The 18,261-nt window shown below is 37.8% G+C and overlaps 1 protein-coding gene across 4 annotated transcripts in view; it reads right to left on the bottom strand.

Annotated features, from left to right (window-relative positions):
• Positions 1-18,261, bottom strand: part of LOC127414899 (interleukin-17 receptor E-like) — a 49,020-nt gene that overhangs the window by 12,701 nt on the left and 18,058 nt on the right. For 2 of the 4 annotated variants that reach the window (XM_051653277.1, XM_051653278.1), the window contains exons 2-7: positions 10,153-10,168; positions 7,543-7,629; positions 7,033-7,124; positions 2,666-2,755; positions 2,465-2,582; positions 2,211-2,359 (exon numbers count right to left, since the gene is read on the bottom strand). In XM_051653277.1, coding sequence (XP_051509237.1) covers positions 2,211-2,359; positions 2,465-2,582; positions 2,666-2,755; positions 7,033-7,124; positions 7,543-7,629; positions 10,153-10,168 — 552 coding nt within the window. Of the gene's footprint in view, positions 1-2,210; positions 2,360-2,464; positions 2,583-2,665; positions 2,756-7,032; positions 7,125-7,536; positions 7,630-10,152; positions 10,169-18,261 lie in introns of those variants that run through there. The other 2 variants (XM_051653279.1, XM_051653280.1) reach the window with 2 other exon arrangements.

The following is an 18,261-nucleotide window of genomic DNA, read 5'->3' as shown; positions in this document are numbered from 1 at the left end:
ATATAATGCAGTCCCGTGTTGACATCATCATCCACAGACCTGTTTGCTCAGTAAGCAAACTGTAGGGGGTCTAGCAGGGGTCCAGTGATGTCCTTCAGATAGCCCAAAACCAGTCTCTCAAATGACTTCATGACCACAGACGTGAGAGCGAGGTCTGTAGTCATTAAGCCCCATGATTTTGGGTTTTTTGGGGACCGGAAAGATGGAGGAGGCTTTGAAGCAGCAGGGAACTTCACACTGCTCCAGTGATCTATTGATGATCTGTGTGAAGATGGGGGCCAGTTGGTCAGATGAGACCTGGGCCTGAAGCTTTCCTAGTCTTTTGTTTCCGGAAGACCTGGCACACATACTCCTCACAGACTATAATTGCAGGTTGAGTAGCAGGAGGGGAGAGGAGGTGGGTTCCAGGAGGTGTTGGTGTGCGTGTGTGTGTGTGTGAAGTGAAGATCAGAGCAGGGGAGGGGTGTGAGACTGGGCTTTTCAAACCTGCAGTAAAAAACTTTCAGTTCATCAGCCATTTGTTGATTCTCCACAGAGCGTGGGGGAGGTATCTTATACTTGGTAATGCTTTTCAGGCCTTTCCACACAGAAGCAGGATCTTTTGTTAGCCACTCTGATTTCCTTGGTCAGTGTGTTTCTGGCCTGGTTGTACAATGTTTTAACCCACTTCTGTAAGCATCCTCTTTGGCATGACGAAGCTGTCTGAGTTTTCCAGTAAACCATGGTTTATCGTTATTGAATGATAAAAATGTCCTAGTAGGGACGCATATATTCTCACAGAAACTGATATATGATGTCACAGTATCTGCCAGGTCTGTGGCTGCAGCTTCAAAAACACTCCAAGCAGTGCATTCAAAGCAGGCTTGTAGTTCCAGCTCTGCTTCATTAGTCCATACTTTACAGTCCTTACTACAGGCTTAGCTGATTTTAGTTTCTGCATGTAGGTCAGGAGAAGATGAACCAGACAGAGATATGCATCCTTTACAGTGGTGTAGCAGTGGTCCAGTATATTTCTTTCTGTGGTGGGGCATGTGACGTGTTGTTTGTATTTTGGAAGTTAACGGGTGAGGTTAGCTTTATTAAAATCTTTGATCATTTAATAAGTCATATATTCATCTATGCAAACCATGTGCATCTAGACCGAAACTGTGCATGGGTTAATCTCACAAAAAACATGTCAATGTCATATTTTAAACAAAAATAAAAATAATTAAAAAATAAAAATATTATATAATATATATTTTGCACACAAAAAATGAAGCCCACAATTGTGACAGTATTTTGATGACAAACACATTCCCCCCAAATTTTAATGCATCCAGATGTTTTACTTTTGTGTAACTCATTATTGTCAATTGTGATTCTCATTACTGTACTGTGTACAATCATTTTTACAGACATGATCTAAACCAGCCTAAAGGTAGCACAACAAATACTCTCAAATCAGAAAAAAGCTCACACACATACTTACTACTCCAAAAAATATATCATTAATAAGTAACCATGTGGTTAACGTTTCGAAACGTTAACTACATGGTTACTTACTAGGGGCAAAGTCCCGAAGAGTCTAGCCCCTATTGTATCCGTTAGTCATATTATTCTGACTGGGAGTCTATGGCAACCCGTATATAAACCGTACATAGGAAAATTATAAAATTTTTTATAGGGGTGGGCATGAATAGCCCCTATATCAGATTTGGAGTGTCTAGATAATACTCTATAGCGCCACCACCAGTTCAAAAATGAACTTTTCTTTTGCGTGTTATCTTTTGAACCGTGTGTCCTAGAGACACAATTCTGATGTTTACAGTTTAAACATTTCACGTCCTTCAAAGTTTGTCTGATTTATCCAAAAAATGGCTCAAAATAATCTCAAGACGAACCACACAGAACTGACCAGAAATAATTTTAATTTGTGCTACCATTCAGAAATTAAGTTAACAAGGTCGACGTGAAAATGGATATGTGGCTGTATCTCGGCAATGGTTTGTCCTATCAAAACGAAATTTGGTATGCCTTATCAGGACCATGATCCAAGGTAACATGCAAAGTTTGATGACATCGCCACATATGGGTCAAGAAATGTCAAAATTGGCTATTTTTGCCTGTAATTTTTTAACCGTTTGTCCTAAAATTATGAGTTTGGTGTCACTGAACATCATTATCATTCTTTATGAAGTCTAAACACATACATGCATATATTCACCCACCTGACCAAAATAGATTGATTCACACTCTCCATATAAATGCCTGTAACACAGGCTGATCTTCACAATTTGGTCTGTTTCCAACTTAACAATGAATTGTTTAGCATGTTTATCCACGGTGACACTGAATTCAGGCATTGGGTCTTCATTATCTGGTTAAAGACATAGTCAAAACACACATAATACAGCAACTTTCGTAATTTAATGAAAACTCTGGGCATTTTTGGAGTATAAGAGAAAGTGAGAGAGACAGATACCTGTTTTGATGAGCTCTACATTATAAGATGCACTGATAAGCATATCATTGTTGCTGTAAACAGACACGCTGACCTCAGAGCCAGACTGAGCCAGGAAACAGTCATAGCGCAGGATCCACTAGAGAGAGACAGTATGATTGTAAAAAGACTGCACTCGCAGTACACTTGAACATGCATAACGGTACACAAGTGCTCACTCACATATGTCTGATGGGATGTCGTGGTCGTATCATGTGTCTTAACTTTAACTTTGTGAGGCTGAAACAACAGCTCCCCATTAGTGCTGTTCCACTGGAGAGGAAGAAAATATAATCATTATTATAAAACATGTAGTTATTCTGATCAGAAGTCTGACTGGATGAGCAGCATTCAAAGCTGTTTTAAAATATCAATAAACACACCTGTGGAGTCACGTGACGCGGTTCAGACCTTTGAACGGCGAACTTTGCGCACTTTGCTAGTTTTAATACTTTTTATGTCATAAACCTGTGAGTTTTGATACACCCTGATCCTTAACTGTTCTAGGAAGACAATAAGTAAAGAATTCAAAATCCTCGTGCTCTGGAGACATTAAAAGACACTTACGTGCTCAAGCTGACGCCCCCGTGTAGGCCGCAAACCCAGGAGCTGATTTGGCCGGAGAATTGAGAATTTGGTGAGAATTGTTAAACATATAGGCAATGCTGATGAAGGTCATTGCTGACTTGAAGGATCTTGCTGTAATATGTCGATCGATCACTGCCACGGAGACGAAATTCACTGAGGTGGTTACAAGAGTGGGGGATGTCGAAAAATGGATTGATTATCTGCAGTCATTGGAGAGGGAATTAGCTGCTAATCTGCTAGTGACCAAGGTGGATTTGAAGCACATCTGGGAGAAGTTGGAGGATATGGAAAACCGTAGTCGGCGGAATAACGTCTGTATTGTTGAAATTCCTGAGGCCGAAGGAGGTCGAAATATGGTGAAATTCCTGGACGGGCTCTTTCCGAGTCTGCTCGACATAACAGGCCATAAGCTGGAAATCGAGCAAGCTCACAGGGTTCCGGCTCGGCGATCCGCTAAGGGAGATGGGCCCCGATCAATTCAGGCCAAATTTCTGAGATCATCTGATAAAGCTCTTGTGTTACATGAGGCGAGGAGTAAACGAAGGCTTTCTTGGAAGAACCATAGCATTTTCTTGTTCCCAGACTTTACGAATTCGACAAGAGAGAAATGTGATAGATTCAAGGAATGCAAGAAACACTCGCTTTTGCACTGATGTTCACGGCCAAATTGAGAATAGATGCTAAGGATGGCCGTAAAATATTTACATGCCCACAGCAAGCATTGTCCTTCATAAAGTCAATGGAGTGATTAAGTTATTTTGTTGTACTCGCGTTGCAGCCAAGTGGACCGACTCGATGAACATTCACTCGACTGTCCGAGGAGTGTCTTTTTTTGTTTCTTTTTGTGCTGGTTCCACCTAGCGGCTAGAGTTTGTTTTGTGTAGTAAAACACCTTCAGGACAGTGTTGTGGATGAATCTGCACATTCTTTGTGCTTAATGCCTCCTACTGGCTATAGTTTGTTTTGTGGAGTATTTCTTGCAAGATATTGGAGTGATTAGGCCATTTGTTGCATTCATGTAGCAGTCGAATGGGCTGGCTCACTGAACATTCGCTTGACTCTCCAAGGAAACTGAACCCCCTTTTTTTTTTGTGTTGGTTCCGCTAGTGGCTGGAGTTTGTTTTGTGGAGGAACACACCTTCGGGACAGTATGTGGACAAATCTTCACGTTCTGTGTGTTTATACTTTGGCTGGAGTTTGTTTTATAGATTATCTTCTGTTGTGTAATTCTGTCTCACAACATTCGTATAGAAACACCAGACTTGAGCAATCCGACGGCAAAGTTGTCGCGGGGGCTCTCGTAGGCGTACATGGACTGTTTGAGTTTAGAGGGATGGACGCTAGTTGGCGCTGTCATGTGCGGGGTTACTGCGCACGTTGTTCTTTTCTGTTTGTTTGGTTCGGGGGGGGGGGGGAAGTTTGGGGTTTGGTTGTTGCACTAATGTTGGAATGTCATCTTTATAATTTTATTTTTGACACACAATCTATTTTTTCTAATATGTCAAAATGTCAGATGTTAATATGAGTGGATTGTCTCCCTCCATGTGGAATGTGAATGGGTTGGGGCACCCCATAAAAAGAAGGAAGGTTATTTCTCTTTTTAAATGTAAGAAATATGATATAGTGTTTCTTCAAGAAACACATCTTTCCACACAGGAAGCTGAAACATTTGGGAAGATATGGGGTGGACATGTTTTCTTTAGAGCTGGCACAAGTAAGAGCAGGGGAGTCATTACATTGATAAGTAAACATCTAAAATTCAAATATCTCAAACAGATTAAAGATAAATTAGGAAGAGTCATTATTGCTTTGGCAGAAATTCAGGGGCAAAGTCTTATTTTGGCTAATATTTCCGCACCTAACGTTGATGATCAGGGCTTTTTTTACAGATCTTGAAGGGATGTTGCAAGCTGCTGGCACCCCTCATGATATAATACTGGGAGGAGACTTTAATCTATTGATGGACTCAGTCCTTGATCATAGTGAAGAAAAAGTGTGTAAGCCCCCTAGAGCAACATTGACACTTCACAGGATGTGTAAAAATCTTGGTCTTACAGATATTTGGAGACTTCTGAACCCATCTGGTAGGGACTATACATTTTTTTCATCAACCCATATGATTTATTCTAGAATATATATTTTTTATATATATTTAAGTCCCTCATTTCATCTGTTGTTGATTGCTCAATTGGAAACATCTTAGTCTCCGATCATGCCCTGGAGAATTTAGAGGTGTTGCAACATACGGAGAAAAATAAATCATATAGTTGGCACTTTAATGTATCCCTTTTACCAAAATCCTGAAAGGTGGAGGAGTTTGGAGGAAGGTGGAGTTTTGGCTATTCAGGGCAAGACAGTCATACTTTGAGTTGGGGGACAAGGCAGGAAAACTTCTGGCTAGATATAAAATAGAGAGTGTCTTTTTTTTTTTTTCTACCATTACCTCTGTGAAATCTGCTGGTGGTGAAATATTTACCTTGGCCATTAATAATGCTTTTAAAGAATTCTATCTTGATCTCTATAGTTCCATGTCTTCTACTGATGAAGATATTAGACATTTTGTGGAACCGGTAGAACTCCCTAAACTGATGACTGAGCAAAAAATTATCTTGATTCTGAAATAACCTTGGAGGAGCTTGGCGAGGTAATTAAGGCCTTAATTTTTTAGATCTTATGAAACAGAACTGGCTCCACTTTTGTTAGAAGTTTATATGGAATCATTAAACAATGGAAAGCTTCCGCCAACCATGACATAAGCCCAGATCAGTCTGATTCTTAAAAAGGACAAAGATCCAAGCGAATGTAAGAGTTACCATCCAATTTCCCTGATCCAGCTAGACATTAAAATATTGTCCAAAATTTTGGCTAACCGATTAATAAAGTTATGACTCTTATACATATAGATCAGGTGGGGTTTATTCGGGGCCGCAGCTCTTCGGATAACAATAGGCGTTTCATCAATATCACGTGGTCAGTGGCGAATGATCAGACTCCGGTCACTGCCATCTCACTTGACGCCGAAAAGGTGTTTGATGTGGTAGAATGGGATTATCTTTTTAAGATTTTGGAAATATAAGGGTTCGGGAATACTTTATTGGATGGATTAAATTACTTTATAGTCACGCGGTAGCGGCGGTAAAAACAAATGGATTAATTTCAGATTATCTTACTCTAGATAGGGGCACCCGGCAGGGTTGCCCTCTTTCCCCATTATTGTTCTGTCTTGCCTTGGAACCATTAGCAGCTGCGATAAGAAAAGGAAGATGATTTTCCAGGGGTGGTGGCGGGAGGTGTGGCGCATAAACTTTTGCTTTACGCAGATGATATTTTATTATTTGTCTCCGACCCCACTAGATCTATGCCTTGCCTCCACAGAATTATTCATTCCTTTTCGAAGTTCTCAGGATACAGAGTCAATTGGTCTAAATCCGAAGCTTTGGCTCTGACAGCATACTGCCCAGTAATGGCTTTTCAGCCGGGCACCATGTATATAATTTGATTCCGTATTTATGTTATGTTTATTTATTTTATGAATTTAATCAATACATTTTTTAACAACAATAAACACACACCTGTGATCAAAAAATGTTGTTTGACAACTGAAAAACAGCCTACAGAAATTTTTTATTTTGATCATTAATATTAGTGCATTTAACTATTTATTGAACATTTTTATCTTCCTCCTTTACTGATTTAATGCTAGTTGCTTAACAGTCATTGCAAAAATGAGTCCGAAAAATTATGTTAGTTTTGAGAAAAGCTTGAGCAGCATTTGTTTCCAGATTATCTAACGTAATAACATTTACACATTTTGAAGAGTGACTGAAACATCCAAATACTTTTTGTATTTAATACAACTGTCACAACACATATTCTGAAGTAGATTTAGAGACCTGTGATGAAACAAAGAATACTTCATACTATATTCTTCTGAAAGAAAGGTTGGTACACTACAACCATACCAAAAGAGATCTGTTTCTGTTCCAGATGAGAAGCGTGTGGGAGTCAACCGTTTCTGAGTCACTGAAGTCTATCTTCAGGCCTTCATTTTCCACTACAAACACGGAACACAAATAATTCAAGAAATATTTCACCCAAAAATGACAATTTTGACATAATTTACTCTCCCTCATGCCGTCCAGAACCATATGAGTTTGCTTCCGTGTAACACAAAAGGAGAAATTTCAAAAACTTTTTTTTAGTATAGCACTTGTGTGCTATACTAAAAGTAATTAAGCTTGGGGTAAGAAACAGATGATTTAAGTTGTTATTCACTGAAAATCTGGACATCTGCCCTAGCTATCCTTGGCACATTTGTGTTCCAGGAAGAAAGCAAGTCATACGGTTCAGAAAAGTCAATGATTCAGAAGAGTCAATGATGACAGACAATTCATTTCTGGGAACTATTTCTTGAACTTCAGTTCTGAATGTGTTGTCATCAGTGACGTGGTTTATTGTGATCTTACACATACTCAGAGGTTCCAATGAAAGCCGCACACGGACGCACACATCCTGTCCGTGTAGAGCTGTGTAGAGTTTCAGCTGAGGCAGGCGGTGCTCTTTCATGCCAACATACAAGAAACATACAAACAGACAAATGGCAAAGAATTTAAACAATGATAATCAACAGCGTTGGCCATATATCTGATTGATTTGTATTTCTGCTCTGCTGAATTTCAACGTAAATGAAATGTACAGATCTATATGAAGTGGCAATGAAAGAGAAATCCAAATTCAAAATGAAACAGTATTCTCAACCCATTTTACTTCCATAATGTGATTACGTGGAGTGGATAATCGTTAAGAAAAAAAAAAAAAATGTAGGACAGGACTTGATTTTACACATCAAGGACAGATTGGATGGTAAAAAGCGAGAGTTCTGTGGGGTTTTGAACCCTCACAATGCTACGCAATACAGTAAAATTAGACTGTTACAAATGCTTAGAATGCTTTTGTTTCAGTTAATACAGGTGGTACATTAGTGACACAATACAACTCTTACTTTGATCAATGAATTAATTACAACTCGCATGTATATTTGTTCTCTTGGAGCCGGGCTAAATGAGCAAGCATTAGTCCTCTAACAATTGCTAGTGAAATTATTCAACTCATAGTTGAATACTTTAGTTCCATACCAGAAAATTTACCCTAATACAATGTAGCTATTTGGCTAATTTGGTAACCTAGTTGACCTCAGCCAAAAAGGGAAGTCATTTCAAACATACAGCTATTAATGTTACTGGTCATTCCGTGTTAACTCATTCAGAGGTCCCTGGCGAAAGTTTTTTTTTTTTTTTTAAGAAATGCATGAATGAAAGCCAAAATATGAAATGCCATTGATCAATATTTATGGAGTTATCATTTATTTTGTAGAGGGGAGTCAATATTACAATTTTTGTCTATTTTGAAACAAAACAACAGGTTAAAAAATAACTATAGAAAGGTGTCAGCATCATGATTTTATTTTTGCACAGAGATAGGTAGATATACAGTGCATTCATAAAGTATTCAGATCCCTTCATTTATGTCACATTTTGTTATGTATGATATATCGGTCGGGCACTACTTTAAATTATTTTATTTTTTTTTCACATCAATCTACACGCCAGACCCCACAAAACATTTTGGCGGCTGTTCAAGTAAATTCAGTTACATTCATCCTGCGTTCGGCTTGTCATAAGCGCTTAATATGCTTCTCTTCTGACACGTGCACCTGTGTTTCATGTGTGTGTCGTGCACGCCATCTCTGGAGCACGCAAGTACATGCGAGTCCAACAGGCTTCCTGATATTTACAGGAGAGCGCAAAGCGGGATCACTCACGCAACTCAATTAACAGAAGATAAAACTGTAATATCTATACTGTCTTAGAGTCATCATTGTGTAGTTTGATAAACTACGATTGTGAATTGTTTAAAAATAAGTAATTAAATAATAATTGTATTAATAACCCCAGTGAGCAAGCCAAAGGCTGCTTTGAAACAATGTGTGTTGTGAAAGGCACTACACAAATAAAAATGACTTGACTCAATATTTTTTGACACAGGAAAAACCCTAAAAAACATGACCACAGAACAGGACAGTAAACAGGATAGTAAACCCAAAAATGAAAATTCAGTCATTGTTTACTCACCCCTGTGTTATAACTCTATATGATTTTCTTTCTTTTTCTGAACACAAAGGGAGAAATTGTGAAATAAATTTGTGCTCAGTGATGTCATTCAATGGCAGTTTATGGTGACTACCTCTTCAAGCTTCAAAAGAACGCAAAAGTATAATTCAGAAGTGAATTATTATTATTATAAATTATTGTATGTGACTCATGCCTTGTTCTGAAGGAATATGATTAGGTTTGGTGAGAAACAAACCTAAATCTGATGTATTATTTAGTGAAAATCTTGACTGACCGTTGATCTGCTGTGCGCGTTCATGACAGGGCACAAGAGCAACAGTTCATGCATCCCCTGCTCACAAGATGGGGTGTTCATGTGAAAACTAGTTCTGTTTATCTAAAAACAGATCCACCAAAGCAACAGTGAAAACAGAAAACAACACAGCTGCACACAAAACTGAGAACAGAACTTACTAAACATGTCTGAAGAGTTTGAAGTCAAAGAATTCATGCATTTCTATGACCAGCCTTATTTTTTTCATGCAGACTCATGAACTCGCAAAGGAGATCAACGGTCAATGAACATTTTCACTAAATAATACGTTCCATTTTGGTTTGTTTTGTACCAAACCTTATCATATGATTTCATAACATTTCTAATCATGAGTCTCATGGAATAATTTATTAGACTTCTGAATTATACTTTTGTGTTCTTTTGAAGCTTGAAGAGGTGGTCTACATAAACTGCCATTGTATGACATCACTGAGCACAACATTTTTTCACAATTTCTCCCTTAGTGTTAAGAAAAAGAAACTAAGTCAAATAGGGTTATAACAACATTGGAGTGAGTAAACAATTATTGAATTTTCATAACTTAAATCTATGCAGGGGAAGTTTCTGGAATTTGTTTGATTTTACATGGAATAACCCTATTACATTTTGATGAAATGGTGTCTTGTATAATAACTTACCAGCACCACACCGTTCCTTTAGATAGAACAAAGGGAGAGAAAGAGAGAGATTTCTTTTAGCTCATGTTAAAACAATATGATACTTGAGCATTGCTTTAAAAGAAATGTATGTATTACATTATTTATTAGAATGTAATTACAATGCATATAATGCGGACCTAAACTTGAAAATGTTCATACAGTGTTTTCCTATGGAATGCATGTTTCTCCTATTTCAGTTTTAAATAAAAAAATTAATAATAATAAAAAGCTTAGCTGATATGAGAGATTAAAATGTATAAAGCAAGTGTTTTTTCACAGGTCAATAAATTCATAAAGCATAAAATGTTTAACTGTGCTTAAATATAATAGCAATATACTGTATGGAGTGACAACATATATACATATACATACATACACACATATATATATATATATATATATATATATATATATATATATATATATATGTATATATATATATATATACATATATATATATACATATATATATATATATATATATATATATATATATATATATATATATATATATATATATATATATACATACATATATATATATATATATATATATATATATATAATAAAAATAGGCATGGCTAAAAGGTATTGTTATGCACGTTAAACCCTATAGTAAGGTAAACATGGCAAAGAAGTCAAAATCCTTGGGCTCTGGAGACATTAAAAGACACTTTCGTGCTCAAGATGAAACCTCTGATGGGCCTGCAGACCGGGGACTCTGTTTGGATGGCGCGGCCAGGGAAATTCAGCGTCAACTGTCCAACATGTTTGTGATGCTGACGAAGGTTGTTGCTGACTTGGAGGATCTTGCTGTAATACGTCAATTGATTACGTCAATGGAAACAAAATTCTCTGAGTTGGTTACAAGAGTGGCAGATGTTGAGAAACGGATCGATTATCTGGAGTCATCGGAAAGGGAATTATCCGCTAATCCGCTCGCAACCAAAACAGACCTGGAAGGCATTTTGGAAAAACTGGAAGATTTCGAAAAAAGGAGCCGAAGGAACAAGGTACGGATTGTTGGAATTCCTGAGCAAGAAGAAGGCAGAAATATGGTAAAATTCCTGGACGAGCTCTTCCCGAGTCTGCTCGACATAACAGGCCATAAGCTGGAAATTGAATGAGCTCACAGAGTCCCGGCTCACAGATCTGCTGAGGGAGACAGGCCCCGATTAATTCTGGCCAAATTTCTGAGATTATCCGATAAAGATCTCATGTTGCGACAGGGGAGGATCAAAGGAAAGCTTTCTTAGAAGAATCACAATATTTTCTTGTTCCCGGACTTTGCGAATTCAACGAGAGAAACGCGATCGGTTCAAGGAATGCAAGAAACTCTTGCATCAACAGAAGATCGCTTTTGCACTGATGTTTCCGGCCAAACTGAGAACAGACACCAAGGATGGCTGCAAAAGTATTTTTATGTCCCAAACAAGCACTGTCCTTCATAGAAACAATGGGTGAGTAAACCATTGGGTGTTTCTCATGTGAGTGGATTGACTCGCTGTACATTGACTCGACTGTCTGAGGAACACTTGTTTGTCTGTCCAAGGAAACTGAACAGCTTTATATCGGTTGGAATTTGTTTTGTGGAGGAACATGCCTTCGAGACAGTTCTGTGAATGAATCTACATGTTCTTTGTGTTTATTCTGCCTATTGGCTGGGGTATGTTTTACAAAGTATTTTCTGTTATGTAATTTTGCCTCACAAATTTGTGAGGCAAAATTGAGCAATCCGATGGCAAAGTTGTCGTGGGGGCTCTCATAGGCGCCCATGGACCTTTTGAGTTTAGAGGGATTGATCCACACTGTCGTGCACAGGGTTAATGCTTATGTTTTTAGTTTTTTTCCTGTTTGTTTTGTTCGGGGGATAATTCGGGGTTTAATTGTTGCTCTAATGGGGAATATGGTCTGTATAATCTTGTTTTTAACACACAATTTATTTTTTCTATTATATCAAAATGTCAAATGTTAATATGAGTGGGATATCTTTCTCCACATGGAATGTGAATGGGTTGGGGCACCCCATTAAAAGAAGGAAGGTTATTTCTTTTCTTAAGCGTATGAAATATGATATAGTGTTTCTTCAAGAAACTCATCTTTCCCTGCAGGAAGCTGAAAATTTTGGGAAGATATGGGGTGGACATGTTTTCTTTAGTGCTGGCTTAAGAGCAGGGAAGTCATTATATTGATAAATAAACATCTACAATTTAAATATCTCAAACAGATTAAAGATAAATTGGGAAGAGTCATTATCGTTTTAGCAGAAAATTCAGGGGCATAGGTTGATTTTTAGCTAATATATATGCACCTAACGCTGATGACCAGGGCTTTTTTATATATCTTGAAGGGATGTTGCAAGCCGCTGGCACCCCTCAGGATATAATATTGGGAGGAGACTTTAATCTTTTGATGGACTCAGTCGTTGATCATAGTGAAGCAAAAGTGTGTAAGCCCCCTAGAGCAACACTGACGCTTCACAGGATGTGTAAAATCTTGGTCTTGCAGATATTTGGCGACTTTCGAACCCATCTGGTAAGGATTATAAATGTTTTTTTCATCAGTCCATAAAATCTATTCTAGAATGTTTATATATATATATAAGTCCCTCATTTCATCTGTTGTGGATTGCTCAATTGGAAACATTTTAGTCTCGGATCATGCCCTGGTGAGTTTAGAGATGTTTCCAAATACAGAGAAAAAGAAATCATATAGTTGGCACTTTCATGTATCCCTTTTGCAAAATCCTGATTTCCAGCAAATGTTAAAGATTGAAATCAATGTTTATATGGAGACCAACTGGTCCTCTGTGGGTGTGGCTTGGGAGGCACTTAAAGGAATAGTTCACCCAAAAATGAAAATTTGCTGATAATTTACTCACCCTCAGGCCATCCAAGATGTATCTGAGTTTCTTTCTTCATCAAAACAGAATTTAAGATTTGTAGGATTTCATTTCAGGCCTCCTCTAAACAATGCAAGTGAATGTCCTCCATTTTTTGACGGTCCAAAATGCATATTTAGGGTGCATCAAAATAATCCACACGACTCCAATACAAAACAATACTTATATACATCTCTGTGACGTGCGCTCATAAGAGGAATGACGTGAGCTCGTTGGTAAGGTCACGCGTCATGTGGAAGAGGAGTCAGGAAGTGACTTACATTTTATTATTATTATTATTATTATTTGGAAATGATTTATTTTTTATATTTGAAATTGTTTGGACTGTTTTGGTTTGTGAACGGCGCTTGGTCTGTGCAACAATGACGCGCTTCCTGACTCCTCCTCCACATAATGCGTGACCTTACCAACGAGCTTACATTATCCCTTTTATGAGCGCACGTCACAGATGTACAGAAGCGAACATTTGTAGTTAAAAAGCATATAAGTATTGTTTGTTTTCTCAAAATAATCAACTGTTTGCGTTCGGAAGAACTTTGTCAACCGGAGTCGTGTGGATTATTTTGATGCACCCTAAATATGTATTTTGGACCGTCAAAAAATGGAGGACATTCACTTGCATTGTTTAGAGGAGGAGGCCTGAAATGAAATCCTAAATGTCTTAAATTCTGTTTTGATGAAGAAAAAAAATCAGATACATCTTGGATGGCCTGAGGGTGAGTAAATTATCAGCAAATTTTCATTTTTACGTGAACTATTACTTCAAGGCGGTTCTCAGGGGTCGGATCATACAGTATGCCTCAGTCATCAAAAAATCCAAAGCATGAGAACTCATAGAGTTGGAAGGGAATATTAAAAGTGCAGAGGCAGAGCTGAAGCACCGAATGCCATCTAATGGCCTCAGGAATTGACCCGATTGAAATACAGATATAATACTATTTTGCCGTGGAAGGTGGAGTTTTGTTTATTCAGGGCAAGAGTCAGGGGACAAAACAGGGAAGCTTTTGGCTAGATATATAGAACAGAGAGAGTCTTTTTCTACCATTCTCTCAGTGAAATCTGCTGGTGGTGAAATATTTACCTCAGCCATTGATATTAATAATGCTTTTAAAGAATTCTCTCTTGATCTTTATAGTTCCACGTCTTCATCTATTGATGAAGATATTAGAACATTTGTGGAACCAACAGAACTCCCTAAACTGACAACTGAGCAAAACAATTATCTTTATTCTGAGATAACTTTGGAGGAGCTTGACGAGGTAATTAAGGCCTTACCTACAGGCAAGGCTCCAGGGCCAGATGGTTTTGCGGCTGAATTTTTTAGATCTTATGTTACAGAATTGGCTCCACTTTTGTTAGAAGTCTATACGGAAACATTAACCCTCTGGGGTTGATGGATGCGGCGGGGCGTCCTGCTGGTTTTTTTCATCATAACAGTGGAAACAACTTAAAATAGTCTGTCATTTTTGGGCATACAGATAAGTGTAAGACATCATTAGAGACTATAAAGGGTCTACTTTTGTGTACACTCACAATAACAACAAAACCTTGTGCTTTTGTAAAATAAAGGAAATAAACAGGGTGCGCTCTCAGCCATCTCTGTCTCCGCGAGCATCTTTCTGAAACACGTCACAAAAATGAACTGAAACTCACAAACGTGAAACATATGTCTACGGAAAGCTTAAAATGTCTACTTTTAAATAAAACAATTCAAATGTAAAACAAATATTCTCCTGCAATGTAATCTGTATGAAACAAAGCAATGTACAGTTTCTCCTGGCTCAGCTAATTATCGCTAATATGACCACACCCACCAGCAGAGCGCGCTATTCATACGGTAATGTGCTGAGGCAATCAATGCAAATGGTAAACGCCCCCAACAATGCCTTGAAAAACATCAAGTTCATCATCAGATTCATTCACTTTTCTGCGCGTTTGGAAAATGGCATGCTACACAGGTGACGAAGCTCTACAGATGGTCCTGGATAGAGATGAAGAGTTCACATTTTCCTCAGAAGAAGAGCGGGAATCCGACTAGAAATGTTTGCATTTTGAAGAGCGACTTGATCCAGCCGAGGATACAATTTCGGATGAGTAAGTCATTTAGTTTTACTTACATATTAGTTGACATGCTATTTTATATAAACATGTACATATTTTACTAGTTGGACTATTTCCAGACTTGCCAGCCAGGATTCAGAGTACTGAAATTTGAAATATGTCCTAATTTAGTTAATTTAGCAAGATTTAGTTACATTTTAAATGTTGTTTCGGCTAAAGCAGGTATTTAAATTGTATGCTGTGTGATATCAATATGATATGTAATATGATATAAAAATAACATGAATGTTTAGATTATATTTTAACTAGTGTTTATGCTGCCTCATTATCATCAACGAAGCCTGTGCTTGCAAATATCTGTTCGGGTGTAAATGTGTCAAATGTGCTGTAAATCTGCCCATATTAGAAAATCAGCATATTAGAATGATTTCTGAAGGATCATGTGCCACTGAAGACTGCAGTAATGATGCTGAAAATTCAGCTTTGATCACAGGAATAAATTGCATTTGACAATATATTCAAATAGAAAAGATATTTTAAATTGTAAAAATATGGTGAGCAGAATAGACTTATTTTAAAAACATTTAAAAAATCTTACTTTTAAACAGTAGTGTAGGTCTAAAGTTAAGTAAATTCTTGATGTAAAGAAAATGTATAGTCAGATTACTTTCGACTTAAACTTGATTTTGTGAATAAGCTACAAACAATACATTCAATCATTAAGTCTCCTCACATTCATTCTCTCTCAGGGGAGGGGTCTTTGTCTCCTCAGGTGTGAATCACATCAATATTCATGATCATCCACGCCTCCTCGCATATGGCCTTTCTAACACAAAGTGTCTTACAAAAGTTAAATGACTATATTGTTTTGTATGAATGAGTGATCAGGATGGTTTTCACAATTTTTTTTTTAGCAAAAACTCTAGGCTACAAGATCCAGTTCTCAAAAGTTTTGTGAACAAATATTTAATATGTGTTATATGGCCTCATTTCAGTGACTTAAAATATTTGTTTTTTAAAAAACAAAAAACACAAACATGTACATACATGTTGTTCACATATTATTGTAGCCCAGTTTGTGCTGAATACAGTGTTATCAGATTTTAGCCATTAATATGTTTTTAAACAACTGAAAAAAGCACAAATGTCAAGGCATGTCAAAACTTCTCCAGGGTCCAAAACACCCTCAGACCCCAGAGGGTTAAAGAATGGAAAGCTTCCCCCAACCATGACACAAGCCCGGATCAGTCCGAATCTTAAAAAGGACAAAGATCCAAGCGAGTGTAAAAGTTACCATCCAATTTTACTGATCCAGTTAGATGTAAACATTGTCAAATTTTGGCGAACTGATTAAGTTGTGATATCTCTGATACATGTAGATCAGGTGGGGTTTTTCGAGGCCGTAGCTCTTCTGATAACATTAGGTGTTTCATCAATATCATGTGGTCAGTAGTGAATGATCAGTCTCCGGTCGCTGCCATCTCATGTGACGCTGAAAAGGCGTTTGATATGGTAGAATGGGATTATCTTTAAGATTTTGGAAATATATGGGTTCGGGAGTACATTTATTGGTTGGATTAAGTTACTTTATAGACACCCTGTAGCAGCAGTACAAACAAATTGACTAATTTCAGATTATTTTACTCTGAATAGGGGCACTCGGCAGGGTTGCCTGCTTTCCCCATTATTGTTCTGCCTTGCCCCTGGAACCATTAGCAGCCGCGATAAGAAAGGAGGATGATTTTCCAGGGGTGATTGCGGGATGTGTGGCGCATAACCTTCTGCTTTATGCAGATGATGTTTTATTATTTGTCTCTGAACATACTAGGTTTATGCCTTGCCTCCAGAGAATTAGTAAACCCTTTTCCAAGTTCTCAGGATGCAAAGTAAATTGGGCTAAATCTGAAGCTTTGGCTCTGACAGCGTATTGTCCAGTAGCGGCCTTCCAGCTGAGGGCGCCTTCCAGTGGCCCAAACAGGGCATTAAGTACAGTTGTGCTCAAAAAGTTGCATACCCTGGCAGAAAATGTGAAATTTTGGTATTGATTTTGAAAATATGACTGATCATGCAAAAAACCTGTCCTTTATTTAAGGATCAGCGCATCCACGTGAGAGCTAAACTCATTGACTATTTATACACAGACACTAATTGCAATTTAAACCTGTGTGTCACCTTGTGTGTCTGTAACAAGGCCAAACATTCAAGGGTATTTAAATTTTTGATCAGGGCCATTTGGGTGATTTCTGTTACCATTATGATTTAAAAAGGAGCCAAACAACTGTGATAATAAATGGCTTCATATGATCACTATCCTTAAATAAAAGACAGTTTTTTTGCATGATCAGTCATATTTTCAAAATCAATGCCAAAATTTCACAATTTCTGCCAGGGTATTCAAACTTTTGAGCACAACTGTATTTGGATATTTTATTCACAGCAAATTTGTCTGATTTAGTTAGTTAATTTTGACCCTTTAATAAAAAGATGAGCGATATGGACAGGTGGACTTCATTAGTGTTGAGATCCTTTGGTAATTTGGCTCAACATTTTGGGATACCCAGATCTCAGTTTTTTTTTTTAGGTATTTTAGGTATTTACAGCTGCGCCACCTGCTCTGTACTATTTTTGGGAGTAGCATACACCCCCCTAAAGCGGCAGATACTTTGGGAGAGGTAATTTCTGCTTTTGGAAAAGGTCATGAGGCATCAGAGTATTACTCCCTGCTAGCTCAGAGTCTGGGGGATGGAGATTTAACCTCTATCAAGAGATTATGGGAGAAAGATTTTAATTTGGTATTGGAGGATGCAGTGTGGGCTGGGATTCTAAAAAACATCAAGTCTGTATCTAGAGATGCAAGGGTGCATCTTATACAATTCAAGATTCTATATAGATTCTATTGGACCCCCTCTAGACTGTATAAGCCTGGTCTTAAAGACACACCCACCTGCTGGCATTGCTAATCGGAGGATTTAGACATGGCCCATGTTTTTTGGTGGTGCACTGAGATTCAGAAATTTTGGTTGAAGGTACAGAGATTTGTGTGTGACATGTTGGGCATTCGGATTTCATTTTTCCCCAGACTCTGTGGGGCGGTCATCAACGTAGTGTGACAAATACATAAAAGA

The sequence above is a fragment of the Myxocyprinus asiaticus genome, chromosome 24 (genome assembly GCF_019703515.2).
Source record: "Myxocyprinus asiaticus isolate MX2 ecotype Aquarium Trade chromosome 24, UBuf_Myxa_2, whole genome shotgun sequence".
In the NCBI taxonomy this organism is placed as follows: domain Eukaryota; kingdom Metazoa; phylum Chordata; class Actinopteri; order Cypriniformes; family Catostomidae; genus Myxocyprinus; species Myxocyprinus asiaticus.
Note: the sequence above shows the minus strand (reverse complement) of the source record. Positions and strands in the feature narration are given on the sequence as shown.